The sequence below is a fragment of the Carassius auratus genome, chromosome 35, assembly GCF_003368295.1.
Source record: "Carassius auratus strain Wakin chromosome 35, ASM336829v1, whole genome shotgun sequence".
Lineage (NCBI taxonomy): Eukaryota > Metazoa > Chordata > Actinopteri > Cypriniformes > Cyprinidae > Carassius > Carassius auratus.
The window spans coordinates 2,709,809-2,728,038 of record NC_039277.1 but is presented as its reverse complement, the minus strand read 5'-3'; the positions used below and the strand labels follow the sequence as shown (position 1 = coordinate 2,728,038).

At 39.1% G+C, this 18,230-nt stretch overlaps 1 protein-coding gene across 3 annotated transcripts in view; it reads left to right on the top strand.

Annotated features, from left to right (window-relative positions):
- The window catches only part of LOC113054029 (muscle, skeletal receptor tyrosine protein kinase-like), a 34,609-nt gene extending 18,511 nt beyond the window's left edge, over positions 1-16,098 (top strand). Inside the window, exons 5-17 of one of the 3 annotated variants that reach the window (XM_026219300.1) lie at positions 971-1,112; positions 1,867-1,991; positions 3,725-3,884; positions 5,720-5,726; positions 8,023-8,286; positions 9,213-9,376; positions 9,937-9,960; positions 10,329-10,417; positions 11,197-11,356; positions 11,536-11,722; positions 13,169-13,360; positions 14,705-14,853; positions 15,137-16,098. In XM_026219300.1, the coding sequence (XP_026075085.1) occupies positions 971-1,112; positions 1,867-1,991; positions 3,725-3,884; positions 5,720-5,726; positions 8,023-8,286; positions 9,213-9,376; positions 9,937-9,960; positions 10,329-10,417; positions 11,197-11,356; positions 11,536-11,722; positions 13,169-13,360; positions 14,705-14,853; positions 15,137-15,822 (2,349 nt within the window). In that variant the 3' untranslated portion in view covers positions 15,823-16,098. Of the gene's footprint in view, positions 1-970; positions 1,113-1,866; positions 1,992-3,724; positions 3,885-5,719; positions 5,727-8,022; positions 8,287-9,212; positions 9,377-9,936; positions 9,961-10,328; positions 10,418-11,196; positions 11,357-11,535; positions 11,723-13,165; positions 13,361-14,704; positions 14,854-15,136 lie in introns of all 3 variants that reach the window. The other 2 variants (XM_026219299.1, XM_026219301.1) reach the window with 2 other exon arrangements.
- The last annotated feature ends 2,132 nt before the right edge of the window (positions 16,099-18,230 follow it).

The following is an 18,230-nucleotide window of genomic DNA, read 5'->3' as shown; positions in this document are numbered from 1 at the left end:
ATGCTTACCCAAGTGAACAGCCTAAACCTTTCAATAAAAGTGCAACAATGCAAAGAAAAGTTTTTTTCTTTTCTGTTTAAAAATCAGAATATGTTTGGTGACCTAACTGGAATTAACGTAATTGAACATTAACTCAATAAACATGGATAGTAGGGTGTTTAGTTTTCGTTATAACAGTAGGATAGGCTACGATTAGAACAGTAGCCAAATATTACGAAAAATATTACTGAAGATCACACACATCTACTGCATCATAATTAAATTAACGTAAAACCTCTAATCTTTTACATGAAATGAGAGTTTAATTGTTGAAGCGAACTGTCGGGCCGTGTTCCTCCTCATATAAACACCTTCATGCAATCAACGGCCGCGTGACGTCGGCCAGCTTAGCGCAAGCCTAGGGTTCGGTTCGGTGAAACAAAAAAAAACTAAGGTTCGGCCAAAACCGAACTCCGTCAAAAAGCCCAGTATTTGGCCGAATCCGAATCCGAATCCTGGATTCGGTGCATCCCTAGTAAATAACAGTGTCAAGGTCCAGAAAAGGTATGAAAATTAATCGTCAGAATACTCCATCTGCCTTCAGACATGCAATCTAGGTTATTTAAAGCGATGGGAACACTTTTTGTAAGTGAAGAAAACTAAAATAACAACCTTATTCAATAATTCCTTTGTCAACAGTCTCCTCTGTGTCACTCCATATCACCGTGCTGTATGATCTTCTGCGTCCTCCGCACCACAAGGATGTGCTGTTTTATTTCAAATCAAACCTAAATACACATAGAAACAGCGCATCCTTGTGGTGCGGAGGACAGAGAAGAGCATACACAGCACTACATTTTAATTTTAGGGCGGAGTATCTCTTTAAAATTCAGTTTTCTTTCCAGTGTTTGTCATTTAAGACTGTAATAGGGTTTAAAATGAATCAATCATTGTGAGTTTTCAGAACATCTCGGTCATTTGTGTCTTGTAGGTTAATAGTCGTATATCAGTTTTGGAATCTGGTTCTCTAAAAATTAACAACATCAAGAAAGAGGACGCAGGACAGTATCGCTGTGTGGCCAGGAACAGTTTTGGAATCGTGTACTCCAAACCAGTCACTATTGAAGTGCAAGGTTTGCCATGAAATAGCTTTCATTCTCATTCAAATATTCTTGTACTTTTCAGGTTTTCTAATGCAATGACATTCTTTCTTTCTTTCTTTCTTTCTTTCTTTAGTTTTGTCTACTAATTTAGTTAAAAATACATAAAAATAGACCTCTTTCATGATGAGTAAATTTTATTTTATTTATAAAAATTAATAAGGGGACATCAAGTCTTTATCAAAATTAAGTACAATTAAATAAATACTTAAAAAAAAAACATTTAATTAATGGCTAGTTTGATGAAATCTGTTATCATTATCTATAAGACAAAAAAAAAATCCTTTCATTCTAATATAATTGTCAGAAAAGAAATGTGTTGTGCAATAATAAATAATTTAAAATATCATGATATTTGACCTTTTTTACATGACAAGGTATGATTAGTTCAGATTGTGCAATATCATGTGATGCAACTCCCCCAAACCTAATGATCTATCCTTTAACGATTCTTGATATTTGAACAAAATACATGAAAAAATATATTTTAAATAAACTTATGTATTTATTAGCCAATGATAGTGTATTATTATAAAAGGCTAAAGTGTATTAGCTTAAAGTTGATAGCTTTACCACATCACTTTTTTATTACATTCAAAATGCCAAACTGTAAAACCACATGTGCACAACAGCTACATGTCTATTGACTTGATGTGCTTTAAGACAATAAAGCTCGATTTTTAAAAGATTTTCCATTTTATTTTATTTGTCATTGACTGTCCTGTAGCTCCTGCCAAGATACTGAAAGTTCCCAAGGAGAAGAAAGTTCAGATCGGATCGGAGGTTAGGTTGGAGTGTAATGCCACTGGCAACCCAATCCCATCCATAACTTGGCTTGAAAACGGCAATACGGTAAATCCTCTTACATTCATATTTCTCTCTCTTTCCCATCTTCCTCTGCACCCTTCACCTCTCAACTTTGTGCTTGCTTTGGCTCTACGAAGCAAATTACTTGTACTTCCATGTCATCTTACCAGACCAGAGAGCAGAGCTCAGTACATTCATGTTAAATGTCAGACAGCATTTCTCAAATGCGCTGCCAGTACATTGACGTTCTGCAGATGCTTCGGTCTGTGCCACTATTATCAGGATTCAAACTACAATCATTCCTCGGGCCGTTTAAGCCATACTGAGATCAAGAAAAGAATTCAAAACACCCCTTATCATTATTTGGGATTATTTTTGGATGTGGATTTTGGTAGACAGAAACAAAGTGATCAGCAGTCTCACATGAAGATATTGTCTGAAAACAAGCGTGTAAGTCTTTAAACCCAGGAGAATCCAAGATTCAGATTTCACAGGCTTCTGAACAAGCTGTGCAATCTCTGTTTCCTTTGCACAGCAATCATATTTTAATACAATAATTATGTGTCATTTAATAGAGTTTAGGTTCCATCACTCAATATCCTTTGCCTTTGGAACTCTTTTCAGTAATAATATTCTGAATAGTTAAAGTTTATAAAGGCATTTTATACATATAGCATTGCTGTGATAAAAAGTTTGAGCTGTCATAGCTAATGATGATGATTAATTTTAACCTCCGATGATGTTAGACGCTTGATTAAAACGAGCCGTCTGAGTGTCATTCTGGCAGGACTCGCAGCTCATTCGTTTTCTTTAGCCCGATGAAGTGCCTTGTAAAATCAGCTGCATGAGCTCTTCGTCAAATATAGAGCCGTGATCGACTTTCCCGCAGGCTCTCATGATCGTCTCATAAACTCGGCAAATCACATTAGCAGAAGCAGACATCTTAACACATCCGAACCATCAATAGAGGGATTTGATATAATTGTTGGAATAATCATGTGACTTGCATTTGACCCATCACTTCTAATCCTTTCTGTTCTATTCTGCACATAAACATTGAAGATCGCTAGTGACTGTTTGGTAATAACTACAGATACATATAGTAGTGCAATTATAATGCATATACTGGAAACTTTATTAATGCTGAAATATTAACTACTAGTTGTTATATTGCACGGCTGTATCCTTTGGCAGAAGTTTGTTTTTGATTTAAACATTCAAATACATTGGTATTTAATTTATTTTATTTTTGGGGGAAAAAAGTCTCTTATACTAACAAATGATGCAATTATTTGATCAAAAATAAGTAATAACGTGAAATATTTTTAGAATTTAAAATAACTGCTTTCTATTTGAATATATCGTAGAATATAATTTATTCCTGTGACGTAAAGCTGAAATTTCAGCACCATTCCTTTAGTCTTCAGTCTCCCATGATCCTTCAGAAATCATTCTGATAAAATGATTTAAACCTTTATGATTAGATTCAATGTTAAAACAGCTGTGCTGCATCATATTTTTTGGTTTTACTATTGGTTTTCATGATTCTTTGATGAACAGAAAGTTCAGAAGAACGTAATTTATTTGAACCATTTAAGCCTTTGATGTCACTTTTAATAAATTGAATGTGTCATCACTAAATAAAAGTATTTAAAACATCTTACTCACCCCAAACTTGAATGGTAAGACTCTTATACAGTCTACTGTGTCTTTTCTGTTGTTCATATTGTCATTTTATAAAAGGATTTTATTAAAGGATGTGAGGATGTTGTCTGTAGATTTCAGGCGCGTCAGTGGAGGAGACGCTGGTGGATGAAGTCATCGTGTCTGTTCTGCGTGTGGTGGTTCATAACCCAGCTCTCTACACCTGTCAGGCTACTAACCAGCACAGTGGAGGAGCCAACACCGTCAAAGCCACAGCTAAGATAACCATTTCAGGTCAGTTCCAGTACCGCTTCCTACTCTAGAGCTAAAGTTTAGTCCCTAAAAGTCCCATCATTGCTCACAAAATATCATAGTTACTGCCGTTTTTTAATACTCAAATGTAAAAAAATAAATAAATAACATAAATGATAAAAAAGAGAAACAAGGTTGTCATGATTTGGAGTATTTTGAACTTGAACTTATTTGTAATAATCACTGTTGGGAACGTTACTTTAAAAAAGTAATTAGTTATAGTTACTCACTACTTGTTCCAAAAAGTAACTGAGTTAGTAACTGAATTACTCTATAATAAAAGTAACTCGTTACTCGTTAGTTTTTTTTTTTTTTTTTTTTTGGAGCAGTTTTCATAAGTCAGTTAAAATGAGTAGAACAGACAGAGGGGTTCGTACATAACTTTCAATATTTATTGCACGTCAACAGACAGCAGGAGTTTTATCCTGCACTTCAAGTATTATCTTTGCAAGAAAAGTGTTGTAGCTGTTGCGTGTGTATGTGTGTGTTTGGTGCCGCTGGCGTTAAAACTATGGCTCTAATTGGCTACCATGAAACACATGGCTCTGCCTTAGCCAATCATAATCGGTCATCTCGTTATCATCTCGCGTTCGGATTACATAGTTTATTAAATCAATGCATAGTAACGCACTGCATCCAGTACTGTTAACGGCGTTATAACGACGGGAAAAGTAATTAGTTAGATTACCCCGTTACTGAAAAAATAACGTCGTTACCTAACGCCGTTCTTTTAAACGCTGTTATTCCAAACACTGGTCATAATACGGGATTCTCTAAAGTACAATGGTGTACATGTCCATTCAAAAGTTTGGGGTCACATTTTCTGTTTAAGTATATTTTTGATGAAACAAATAATGCACATAAGAGATATAAACATAATTCCGACCCAAAACTTTTAAACAGTAGTGTATCATTAAAACACCAATTTTAAGTTACCGTTTACACGTCATAGCACCGAGTTACCACTGGAGTGTATTATTGTAAGGCTGTGATGTTACCAGACATAATGTTTTTGCAGAATCAGTTTGAAATGCTTCTGGTAATAAAGGTCCACGAAACAAATCTTGTAAACACACACCCAACGTGACCGACTGTTTCTGCCATCTGCTTCTCTGGCTGCTTTGTGTAAATACGAAGCGACTGCTCTCTAAGTTTCAGCAGCTGTTTTTCTGCTGCCAGTATTTCTGTTAGCTTCCCTTCTGTTTGCATAGCTGTTCTTTTGTCTCCTTGAAGCCCTAAAACGCACCCCTGCGCAAACATGCCCCAAATGTCATCTTGAGGTGCTTTGGCTTTGTAGAGAATGTGCACAATACTATTAGGTAATATGGTACTGAATTATTGAAGTAACTGAATCATGTATGTCTGTATTGATCTCTTTCTTACCAAAAGTTTAAAACATAAAAAAATACCAACAAATACCAAAAATTCCCTATTACATGGCTCTCTGGTATACCTGATTCTTATTCTCCTTTCTGCAGTCAGATGTAATGTTGATTGATACTAGTTTCTTATTGAGGTGGTGTCCAAACAAAGACATAAAGTCCAAACGTGTTGTGTCTGACTGGACTAGCTTCTTGAGTCCTGTCACAATCAAATCAGGGGGGACCGTTAATCTTCACACCTGCTGTATCTCCAGAAAGACCCCCATGTTCTATGTGTCCCCCTCTCTTTGTCACAAACACTGTGTCACAGAAGAATGGTCAGGCCTGCAGGGTGGACGTGTTACTCGCTGACATTAAGCAGATTTTGTTTGTGTTCTTCTCTTTTCTTGGGTCTGTTTCTGGCGGTGGACTCTGGATCCTGTAACTTCCCCATAGAATGGAGGTAAGGATGTATTTCATGTCATATTAACTGGTACTTCAACATACAATATGATCTTTTGGACTATCCAACTGATGTCTGGGTCATATTGGACAACCCCCACCCCCCCCAAAAAAAATAAAAATAATAATAATGATAATAAAAAAATAAAAGAAAAAAATATTGCCACACAAAAATAAAATGTTTAAATTATTTTTTTATTTATTATTTTTTTTATTTAAATTGAATTTAATTTTATTTAGGCATTATTTGTATGACATTTAAGCACATTACCACAATGTATTCTCACTGTAATGCAAATAGATAAATAAATACATAAATAATTACAAATGTATCAAAATTAATTTGTTACAAAAGAAAATCTAAATAAAAAAAATCGAATAATTGCTTTTCTTTTGACCGTTCTATTTATAAATAAATGAATGAATGAATGAATGAATGAAGTGAAAAATGTACTGTCATTGTTTTTATTGTATGTTTATTCAAATGCATGCAGCCTTGGTGAAACATTTAAATGTTTTTGTGATATTCACCGCACTAAGATTCATTGTTACGTTCTTAGTCTTGTCTCTTAATATGACGTCGACTTTGGACTGAGAGCTATGAAAATACAAATGATAAGAAACCTGAATAATATAGAACGAATGAAAAACAGATGTTAAAGTGTATTGATGACTCAAGCTGGCTACTCATGAAGTCAGTCAGGAGTTTGTCAAAAGCGTGCGTTTACGCTCGTTTCTCTGGAAAGAGCCACTTAAATGGAATCATTATGTCTCTGTTGAGTGAAATGATAAATGCAAACATACACGTGTGCTGGATAATGCTGTAAAACCAGACACGCCATATGGTCTAAGTTCCACATGAACTTAAATAAACCAAGCTATTATCTGACAGTTCAGATTCAGCATCTGGATGCAATTACAGCGAGGTTAAACAGGATGAACTAATTGTGTGAACAGCACTTTATTCCTGTCAGTTGTGTCGTGTGTGCATGAGCCAGCACATACTCATGGGACACAGTCATGTATGGAAGCCTTGAGGGGACATCTTTATATGACCTGAGTCCTAAACAGTCATTCTGTTTAGTAGAAGTCAACGGTGAGAGCCAAAATGTCATAAACACAGTATTTGAGGGTAAGCATTAGCATCAGCATTTTTCTGGAATACTATTAAATTAGCAAAAAAATTACACTGAAGGAGGTGCATTTTTGAATACTTTGAAATATATTGCTTTCTGTACCAACTTCTGTAAGTGCATCTTATATTTAATTCAATTACTTATATTTATGTTGAAATATGGATTAAATAATGTTTTTAGAAAACCTGTAAGTTATGTATTGACATATCTTTATAATTACAAATTGCAGTTTAGTAGATTTTAAATATATTACCTTAAAAATATATATATAAAAAAAATTAAAATATTAACTTTTGAAAAACACACTATAGTTAAAATCCTAACAAGTCATTTTACTTGTGATTTAATATGTTAGTCAACACATTCAAATAAGTGTACTTTAAAGCATTGAAAAAATATTAAATCATAATTATCTAAAATGGACTTTAAAGTAAATCATTTATTTGGACATTATTACAAAGTGCACTTTTTAAAAAGTACATTTAGTTGTGAAAAGAAACATCGCAAAGACACTTAAGTGGCCTTTTGCTACTTTTACTTATACAAACAAAACAACAACATTTCTGAAACTTTAACTTAAATTAAAATGAAAACAGAAAATAAAATCTATTTAAAGTTGGATGCTCATTTCCCAGTAGTTGGTATGTTTCTGAAGGGTCTTCATGAGGGTCATGTAAAACACCGTCTTTACCTCGTTAAAAACATCTCTGTCCACAGCGACTCGTTTCGATGCATGTCTCTTTAAATGATAATGAGCTACTGCTCACCCCACCCCTCTCTTCAGTGGGGCGTCAGCACAAGACACGTGAATTGCATGTATATAGCTCAGAGGTGGTCTTATTCAAATAGTTAGCTATCAACATAGAAACCAGCTGCAGAATGAAACAGCTCGCTGGGTCACAACAGTTTCAGACTCAGACAGCGCATAACAAACTGGTTGCATGTTTTGTTTATTTAGCAGGCATGCTGGAAACATAACGAAATCCAAAAAAAAAAAAAAAAAGTGAAAATTTAATCTTTTGTCCCCTTTAATAAAAACTACAACAGTGTAGCAATGATACTTAAATAACACACTGCAAGTGCATGTTTAGTACAGTTTAGTGCACACAGAGATACATACATAAGTAACAACCGATCAACCAAGTATCTATTCTTATTTAGACTGTACAAAGGCAGCGCTGGCTACTGCAGTACATACAGAGGCGACGTGTGTCAAAACGTGCTCCATCGAGATGCACTGGTGTTTTTCAACTACTCTCTACCGAACCCAGAGGATGCGCAGGAGTACCTGGCCCAGAGCGCATGGGGCGAGCTGGATGGGGTGAGCTCATTCTGCAGGCCCGCCGCCAGATCACTGCTCTGTCACGCCACCTTCCAGGACTGCAACCCATCTGGACTCGGACCAGCACCCAAACCCATCTGCAGGTAATGGAGACCTTTATACCAGAAAATATACAATATACAGAAGCCAGAACAACACACGTGTCATTCTCAGATTTCCTAACATTGCATCAGCAAAAGCATATCTTATATGAGCAGGAAACATCACTGGTGAGCTGTGAGTAGGGAACCTGTTAATAGAATTGTATTTTTTTTTAAGCAGAATTATTATTATTTTTTTTACATTAATAATAATATTCTTTATTATTTATGTTTTTATAATAATATTCTTTATTATTTATGTTTTTTTGTGGATCAAAATAATATTTTTATACTCTATACGTATATACATATAGAACTTAAGTGTGTGTGTGTGTGTGTGTATATATATATATATATATATATATATATATATATATATATATATATATATATATATATATATATGTATATATACAGATATATGCATTTTTATTCACACACACACACACACTTTAGTGCTCTTGTAATAGTGTAATAGTTGTCACACAGTACTATTTAAAAATAAAACTAAATTAATGTTTCTTTTTTTTATTATACCAAATGGTTTTATTACCAAATTGTGTGAATTTAAAAATAAGAATTCTAAGTTAAACTATAATAAAATAAACCAATCAAATGTAGTCTCCTTTTTAAGTATAGTATGACAAGATTTTCCTCAGGCACAGAAACTGCACCACAAACAAAAAAAGACCCATATCACTATATAGTAAGTAGTAATTTAGTAGATACTTTCATCCAAAGCAAGTCAGTAGTGGAGCAGCCTGAGGTTTGCTCATCATACTTGAGCAAACAATGGTGGTCCACCCAGAAACCAGCAAGTTTTCAAACGCTAGCCCTAAGCCTTCACCACTAAACCACCCATGCTATATATAAACATATAGCATATACACAGTATACAGTATATTACACTCTGTGCTGTTGTGTCACAGGGAGCACTGTGTCGCAGTGAAAGAGCTGTACTGTTTTAAGGAGTGGCGTTCTGCTGAGGAAAGATCTCATCGAGGCTTCCCACACAGCATCACTCTCCCAGAATGCACCTCTCTTCCCAGCCAACATGCAGAGCCATCATCATGTACAGTGGTTCCTTATGTTGGTAAGAGTGACATGCTATTATATAGATGCACATTTTCCCATTGTGTGCCATTTCGCTCAGTCTTTGTTTAGTTATGAAAATCCTGTGATATTTTGCAGCTGATTGTCAACGACGTTCATAAAGTATCCATCCCGTGAAAACTAACGAGTATTATTGGAACAAAAATGCCACGATGGTTCTTGTGGCAGGACGATGCTGTAGATTTTTATTTCTTTGTTTATGTGAAATGCCTCGTGAGGAATGTGAGGATGGAAAACCTGTATGGACAAGATTAGGGTGGTTTATTGCCAAAGCACGTGAGGAAGCATCAGTTGGAGAGGTTGGGCAGCTGAGTAAAAGTTTCCATGCCATGTTTGCAAACAATTGACTTGCTCATGGAGAGGCGAAATGTAGTGGGAAACAGCAATGAAATGTTAATTCTATACTGCAGGAATGTGACAGTTATGCTTTGTTTATCTTCTAGAAACCTGTTAAAAAAAGAGTAAAATCAATTAGTAAAATGTATAAATCAGTGTGTTTTTGTGTGTGTGTGTGTGTGTGTGTGTTTGTGTGTTATACAGATATCAATAAAGACCAAGTTACAAGTAAGTAAGAATTTGACTATAGGGTCACACTTAATTTTAAGGTCTAATTCTCATTATTAATTAACATTAACTATTACTTTTGACTCAATTAATTCCTAATTTGCTGCTTATTAATAGTTTATAATGTAGTTGTTAAGTTTAGGGTATTGGGTAGGATTATGGATGTCATGCATTATATGTACTTTATAAGCACTAATAAACAGCACATATGTTAATAATAGGCATGCTAATAAGCAACTAGTTGTTAGTGTGAATTGGACCCTATACTAAAGTGTTACCATGATTATTATCATTATTAAACTGCAATAATGATCATTAAAGCACACATTTCAGTATATTTGACCATTTACAGTTTATATGCTGTTTAGCAACATGTTACAATGACAAAGGAAGATTTTACCAAGGAGCTCACAACATGACAGCATCTTCAATACCCTGTCAGCGATGGAACCAGCAGGTACATGTTTGTTTGAAAATCGACAAATAAATGACTCTTATTTTGTGTGATTGATCAGGGCATTTTTTTTCTGAAGAATGTTTAATTCTCAAAATCTTTTATCAAAACAATTTTTAATAACTAGTTCTGCCTCCTATTCATAAATGATGTCACCTGGCCTCATAAGCAGGGACAATAATGTTAGCTAGTAGCTTGACAAGCAACTATTTATGCATTGCTTTAGATTATTGCTCTAGATAATGCAGCATGTCAAAGTTTTGACAATGGTTAATGCAGTTATGTAATAAAGGTTATGGCAATTGTAGCAAATAACAATAGATTTGACAAATATATGATATTGGAATATGCTAATTTGCTCTTGAGGGGAATTTGACCTTGTACAAACTCAAAACTTAAATGTTTAATTGAAAAGTTAAAGAGTATTGGACAAAGGGTTCAAACTGAATATTAATGAACAAATATAAATTTTAACAATAACATATACCTAAACAATGCAAATGCATGTTAGCATATACTGACCTTCAGAAGATATGTACACATGAAACACACCTCTTTACAGCAAAAACAATAGAGAGTCAAACTATGCAGGTTTCCTTTGAAATTACGTTTTGAATGGAGAATAATTTGTCTCTTTTTCAAAACAGAGTGTGGAAACTTTTAATGTATGCAGTGGGTTTCAACCTGGCAAAGCTGGAGATATCAGGAATAATGGGAATATTGAATTTAACCACATGAGTTGCAGTTTCTTGGTTGACCGCTCTCTTCTTTACCCCACTCAGGATCCCCATCAACATAGACTCTCTGTAGATGTGATTCCTGAGTTGCGAAATGCAGAAAACTACTGTCGTAACCCAGGAGGAGAGAGTGACAGGCCATGGTGCTACACCACAAACCCTAATGTACGCTGGGAGTATTGTCTGGTGCCCAAATGTGGAGAAGGTATATAAATGTACATCTGACTAATAAATAAGACCAATTAGAAAGAATGCTGAGAAAATTATTTTTGACTGTATTAACTTATACTAGATTGTCAGAAACTGAATTCGGAATATCTGATTTGTCCGAAATCTGTACCAAATCATCTGCTCCAACATTATTATTATTTATTTATTTTTCAGTTATGTTTGTGAAGACTGTCCCGTCGATTACAAAACCAGTCCAGTTTTACCCACCTCCTCCTGTGTCTACAGCCTACTCGATGAGCGTTATCATCTTAATCATTTCTGGCTTCGCTGGGGCGGCCTTCTTTACCATACTCATCCTTATGTGCCACAGACGAAAGAAAAGGTGGCAAAAGAGGAAAAGGTGAAAATAGGTCAAGTCTCATTTAAGTCATATAGTCCCTCAATACAATTACCTGCACTGGTAAAAGGTTGGCTCAAACATTTAGAAAGTGTGATCCATGAGGGCTGATGTAGGATTGGTTGACGGTAGAGTTTTCTTCCAACCATGCTCAAACACACCTGTCTGCAATTATCAAGTGCTCTGGACAATGTTAATTAGCTGGTTCAGTTGTTTAATCAGGGTTGGACTTGGATTGGGCACCCTTGATGCACCAAGATGTACCAAGCAGGAAGTGCATTTGGTATCAGCATCAGTTGTTGGACCGGAAACAATATTCCTAAATAATCATAGTCCCAATTCCAAATCTGACTTTAGCAGGACACATCATCTAAATTACTCTAGTACAGGGGTGGTCAACCCTGTTCCTGGTGGGTTACCATCCTGCAGAGTTTAGCTCCAGCACTAATCACACCTGAAATCAAGGTGTTCGGGATTAGTTGAAAATGAAGGTGTACTGAACCAGGATTGGAACTAAAATCTGTTGGAATGCTTTAGGAGCAGGGTTGGCTGTCTCATCTCTTGGAGGTACATCATCATACAGTTTAGCTCCAATCATGCTCCAACACACTTGTCTGTAATGTTCAAGTGGACATCTTGGTTATTGAAACTCTGCAGGAAGGTGGCTCTCCTGGAGAGTAATGCCAAATTCTCTGTACAGGATTTTAAGCGGGATTTAAACCCAATTTAACATAATAAGCTCGCCGACAGGTCTGGCTGGGATCAGGGGAGAATCAGCGGGGTGATCAACGCTCGGAAATCTTTATATGTGAACAACTCAACTATGCATCAAAGAGGCTAACTGATGCATCGCAGACGCCTCGCAGATGGCGAACAAATATCTAGCATGGTTAACATTTGGACCGGTTGGACGACTTATAATCATGTTGTGGTAGGCGTCATGATGAGCTGCAAAAACAGCAGCAGCAACACGGCTTTAGGAAAAGTTTGGACACAAGAAACTGCGCTATTTTTTTCATTACGCAAACAGCTTGCAGCACTAATTTCTTTCCGATGTTCATTTTAAAACAAACAATTCCTATTTCACTTGTTGTTTTGTGTAATTCCCCTTCATCCCGTTCGTCTCGCATGTGTTTTCATGACGAAACATGGTTTGGGGACAGGATAGAGTCGGTGGGTGACAGAGTTGTTGTCAGCTCGTGTAGTGTGTGACTCCCTGATGCGGATCATTTATGTAGTGTCGCGTAGTGTGAACTCCACAGCGACTTCAAGACAGACAGTCAAGTATTGTACCGACGTTTAAAGTCCTGTAGTGTTAATTAGCTTTAAACAGCCTTACTTTTGGGAACTCTCACTAAAAGTGTACTTGAAGTTGCTTTGGAAGTTGCATTACCTAAATTATTAGCTAAATGCATCTAAACAAAACATCTGTTCATCTTTATTCAGTAGGGTGCTGGAGACGCCTACTCTGACCACCCTTCCTTCAGAGCTCTTGTTGGACAGACTTCATCCCAACCCCATGTACCAATGTCTGCCTCTACTTCTCAACTCCAAGCTCCTCAGTCTCGAATATCCACGCAACAACATTGAATATGTCCGTGACATCGGAGAAGGGGCCTTCGGTAGGGTGTTTCAGGCAAGGTGAGAAATCGCAAATGATGAGGGGAAATGTAACAGCAGTGGTGCTAATGTATGTTTATATGGATAGTCCATCACACAATTTATTGTGTATGGTTTTGTCAGAGTGAATTTTATACTATGTGAATGATGACTTAACTCTAGATTTGAGACAACATAAAACGACAATGAATCAGCATGCAAAGGTTTGACATATACAGACCAAACAGCCATGTGTTCCTGATATCAGGTATATCGAGACACATGTGAAGAACATTGGTGGGTAAATGTGTACTGAAAAAGGTTCTTGGATAGGTCTAGTAAACATGTGATGTGATTCAGTATAGCCCCTTTCACACTGCACGTCGGACCCGCAATATTTCTGGAACATTGCCGGGTCGCCTTCTGTGTGAAAGCAACCACGTCCCGGAATTGATTACCGAATTGAACCCGGGTCGGGGACCTAGTAACATTGGGGGGTTCGACCCGGGACGAGCGCTGTGTGAACAAAAGCCAGATCTAATTCCGTGTCGAAGTGATGACGCGCGTTATCGCGCGACTCTTTTACCGGCTGTTTTGAAGGAAGATCAACGTTCGACACGGAAACATATGTGCAAACTGTAATGAAGCAGAGATCAGTTAGGTACTCACTTTCCGCGCTGACGCCGAGACCATTTGCTTGCTTCAGTGAAAGTATAACGTGCCTAGCGTTGTCGACTCGTACATTACACGTCACGCGCTGATGTCACGTGTCGTTACGGGATCTTCAAGGGTTGTGGGTGAAAGCACGCCCATATACCGGGTCATCACTGGCAGTGTGAAAGTGCCAAATCTAGCGACCAGGGACCAATTGCAGGAACACTTTACCCCTGTATTTGCCGGAATGGCAGTGTGAAAGGGGCTTATGAAACTTCCCTGTAGACACTATCGTGTGAGCAAGTCCTGCTCGATTATTTATAGATGCTCATTAGAAAAGTCTTTGCTTCTCCAGGAACACACAGGAGCCTCAGCACAGGAAGTGCAATTTTAATGGCATTCTAAGCTGGTTCTTGAGCCATTGTGGATCTGTTTCCACACTTTGACATCACCATTTAAACTATCTGGAAAAGCTTTATGACCTTTTTTGCCAATTTGTGACAGAACTGTACAGAGATATGTGGTTTGAGATAAGTAGAGCTTGCCTATTAGCCTACGGTAGCCTAGAGTAGCCTTCTAGGTTAGAAGGTAGCCTAAAGACTCATACATGATTGAATTTCCAAGTTTATATTGCTACAAATTCCTCAGCAGGATCAGCAAATTTTAACTAATATGCAATTTGATGCAAGCAAACTGTAGCTACTAGTTCCCAATGTGACTTCTATCATTTAGAGCCCCTGGTCTTTTGCCGATGGAACCGTTCACCATGGTGGCAGTGAAAATGTTGAAGGAGGAAGCTTCGGCTGATATGCAGAATGACTTTCAAAGAGAAGCTGCACTCATGGCTGAGTTTGATCACCCCAACATTGTCCGTCTACTGGGTAATGTATCTCAACTCTATGCCTTCAAAGGCTCTGACTTTTAGAATGCATCTGCTTGAGGACTTTCCTAAAATGAACCACATCTGCTTCCTATTACATGTATGTCCTTTCCTCAAGGGTACAACAATCAAAAAAGCCTTAAAATAGCTTGACTCTCTGTCCCCTCTGTGGCATTCCGGAAGCAGATTCAATGCCTCAACCCAGTGTTAGAATAACAGAAGGATATATTTGGTTAGGTATCAACTGTGTTACTAAGGCTGTCTTTTGTGTATCTGTCATGCAGGAGTCTGTGCGGTGGGGAAGCCCATGTGTCTCATGTTTGAATTCATGGCCTATGGGGACTTGAATGAATTCCTACGACGGCGCTCTCCAACTCAGCAGCCCAGTATAAGTCGGGATACCTTGACAAGAGGTAGTCTCGTATTGGAACCTGAGCATTACCCACCCCTCAGCTGCCTGGAGCAGCTCTCCATTTCCAAGCAGGTGGCGGCAGGAATGGCGTACTTGTCAGAACACAAGTTTGTGCACCGTGACCTAGCTACTCGCAACTGTTTGGTATCAGAGAACTTGGTTGTAAAAATTGCTGATTTTGGTCTCTCACGCAACATGTATGCAGCTGATTACTATAAAGCCGGTGAAAATGATGCTATCCCAATTCGCTGGATGCCACCTGAGTCTATCTTCTACAACCGCTACACCAGCGAGTCAGATGTGTGGGCTTATGGTGTGGTATTATGGGAAATCTTCTCATATGGCATGCAGCCTTACTATGGCATGGCCCATGAGGAGGTCATCTACTACGTAAGGGATGGAAATGTGCTCGCCTGTCCAGAAAACTGCTCACAGGAGCTGTACAACCTCATGCGTTTGTGTTGGAGCACTCATCCCACGGACCGGCCTAGTTTCGCCAGCATTCACCGCATCCTAGAAAGAATGCATGACCAGATGCTCCAATCCGGCCTCTCTTGAGGATCTCTAAAAATGCAATTCAAAGAACCAAAAAGCTCCATTAGAATCACAAAAAGCGCTGATGGATCTTGAAGAAGGATAAAACATTTTAAGATATCCAAAAAGCTAAAGACAACCCAGAGGACCTTTAAGTGCCCACAAATACTAAAGAACCCAGAAGAACATTGAGGAAGGTAACCTAAGCCTAAAACGATTGAAAAAGCTGACACAAATTAAGGAATACTGATCCCTCAAACTCTTTGAAGATGACTGCCTGCATCTGTCCAAAGGATCTCAACTGTTCCCCCTCAAGGGAACTTCGAACTGCGTCCTCTGAAGGGACACTATGGGGAACACCTCGTCGTGACCCGTGTCTGAAGCATACTTTGAAAAAACGCCAACTCGTTGGCCGCGACAGCGTCTGACGTCACTACCGGCGCGACTATAAATAAGCGACCGGAGAGCACGTCATTTATCTTCTTCGTCTTCATTTGACTGTTTTGTTTGAAGTGTGCGTCTGAGAAACGACCACGGTAAGAGCGATCTTTACTTTTGTTATCATGGCTTCCACTAGCAAGGCGTTTAGACAGTGCGTGCATCCGTGTCAGCGTTATTTGACACCGGATGACACACACAGTCTTTGCGTTTTTTGTTTGGGCGAAGAGCACGCGCGCGATGTCCTTGAGGGGGCGATCTGCGTGCACTGTGAGCGTTTTTCCATGAAAAAGCTCCGCTCTCGTTTGTCTCTCTTTTCAAGGAAAGAGGGACAGCCATCTGTCTCCCGCGGCTCAGGACCCGCCGCTGTTGAGGCACGGAGGAGAATGAGCTCGTGGGGATCACAGGTGGACCTCGTTGAAGAGTTTAGAGAGGGACTTTCCCTTTCTCGCTCTTCGGAGGCGGACGAGAATGAACTTCAGGAGGAAGACGTGTTATCATTAACCCTTTCTGATACTGAAGTTAGTGCTCTGCTGGGTTCTACCCAAGAAGAGCAGGAGATGTCTGAGGTTGGCGAAGAAGCTGAGGCTGAGCCTTCTCAATCCTCCTGCCCTGCGTATGAGGAGCTGTTAGAGGTTATGGATCGTGCCACAGCAAAGTTAAACTTGCCATGGAAACGTACAAGCAAAATAACGCCGCAAGGTCACCTTGATGAGCGTTATTTATCTGACCATAGCCCTCCAGCCCAGGTGAGCCTTCCATTCTTGCCTGATTTACATGCGGAAATCAAGAAAGAATGGAGGAGGCCATTTTCTTCTCGCATCCATCGGTTTCAGCATACAAGTTATGCTAACATCGAGGGCATGCGCGAAAATGGCTATGAGAAGATGCCCCCTGTAGAAGAGACGCTGGCTAGCTATCTCTCTGTGGGGGAAACATCCTCTCTTAAATCTCCCTCTTTGCCATCTAAGCCCCTCCAGGATACATCCCGCTTAAATGGCAAAGCATACGCAGCAGCGGGTCAGGCTGTGGCTTCATTGCACACTATGGCGGTGCTTCAGGCCTATCAGGCTGACCTGCTGAGGGACCTGGATAAAGGCGAGGGCCTTTCAGCTGATCAGGTGGCCGAGCTGCGCCGCACCACAGACCTCTCTCTCCGTGCTACCAAGCAGGCCGCCTCCGCCATGGGTAGGTCTATGGCTGCCATGGTAGTAACGGAGAGACATCTGTGGGTGAACCTGGCAGACATCGGGAAGAAAGAAAGGGGCTTTCTTCTCGATGCTCCGGTCTCGCCTTCTGAGCTTTTCGGTACCTCCGTCGAGATGGTGGTCGAAAAGTTCAGGGAGGCAAGGGCGCGCTCAGCTGCTTTTAAAACCTTCATTCCACGAAGGTCCAGGTCCGAGCCCGAACAACATAGGGGTCCTGGCCCGTCTCGTTCTGAGGATCAAAGACGGGCGCAGAAGGCTAGTGTCGCGACTCGCGCTCCTCCCCCGCCTATGGGCAGGGGCAAGAGGAATCGTGGGTCGCGAGGAGGTAAGCAGGACCTGAGGGATGTGATTCAGACGAGGCAGCGTTCTCGTCCGAATCAGAGCGATACCTAGAGAAAATGCTTTTTATGTTTAACTTCTGCTCTTTTCCTCCCTTGCCTGAATTCCCCTGCGACCACCAGCTCTCCACCTGATCGAGGTTAGGTGGGGGAGAATTTCTCTCATAACAGTCTCATATGCTGGACCTATGATGTTTTTGGTTGGTTCTATGTTCATAGTAACCACCTTACTGATGGTCTGGACTATAAGGAAGCGCCCTGTGAGCAGGGTCCCACTACAGGAGGATGGGTGAGTATGTAACCCTTTTTCTGTATATACTTATGAGTTGAATTGCTGGTGGTCATATGTCTACTAACTTTCTAAGTGAGTCTCTTTTACAGTGCTCAGTTATGGCATCTACTAACACCCGTCAGCACCGTCCTTCCGGCCTCGTGCTCTGGTATTAGG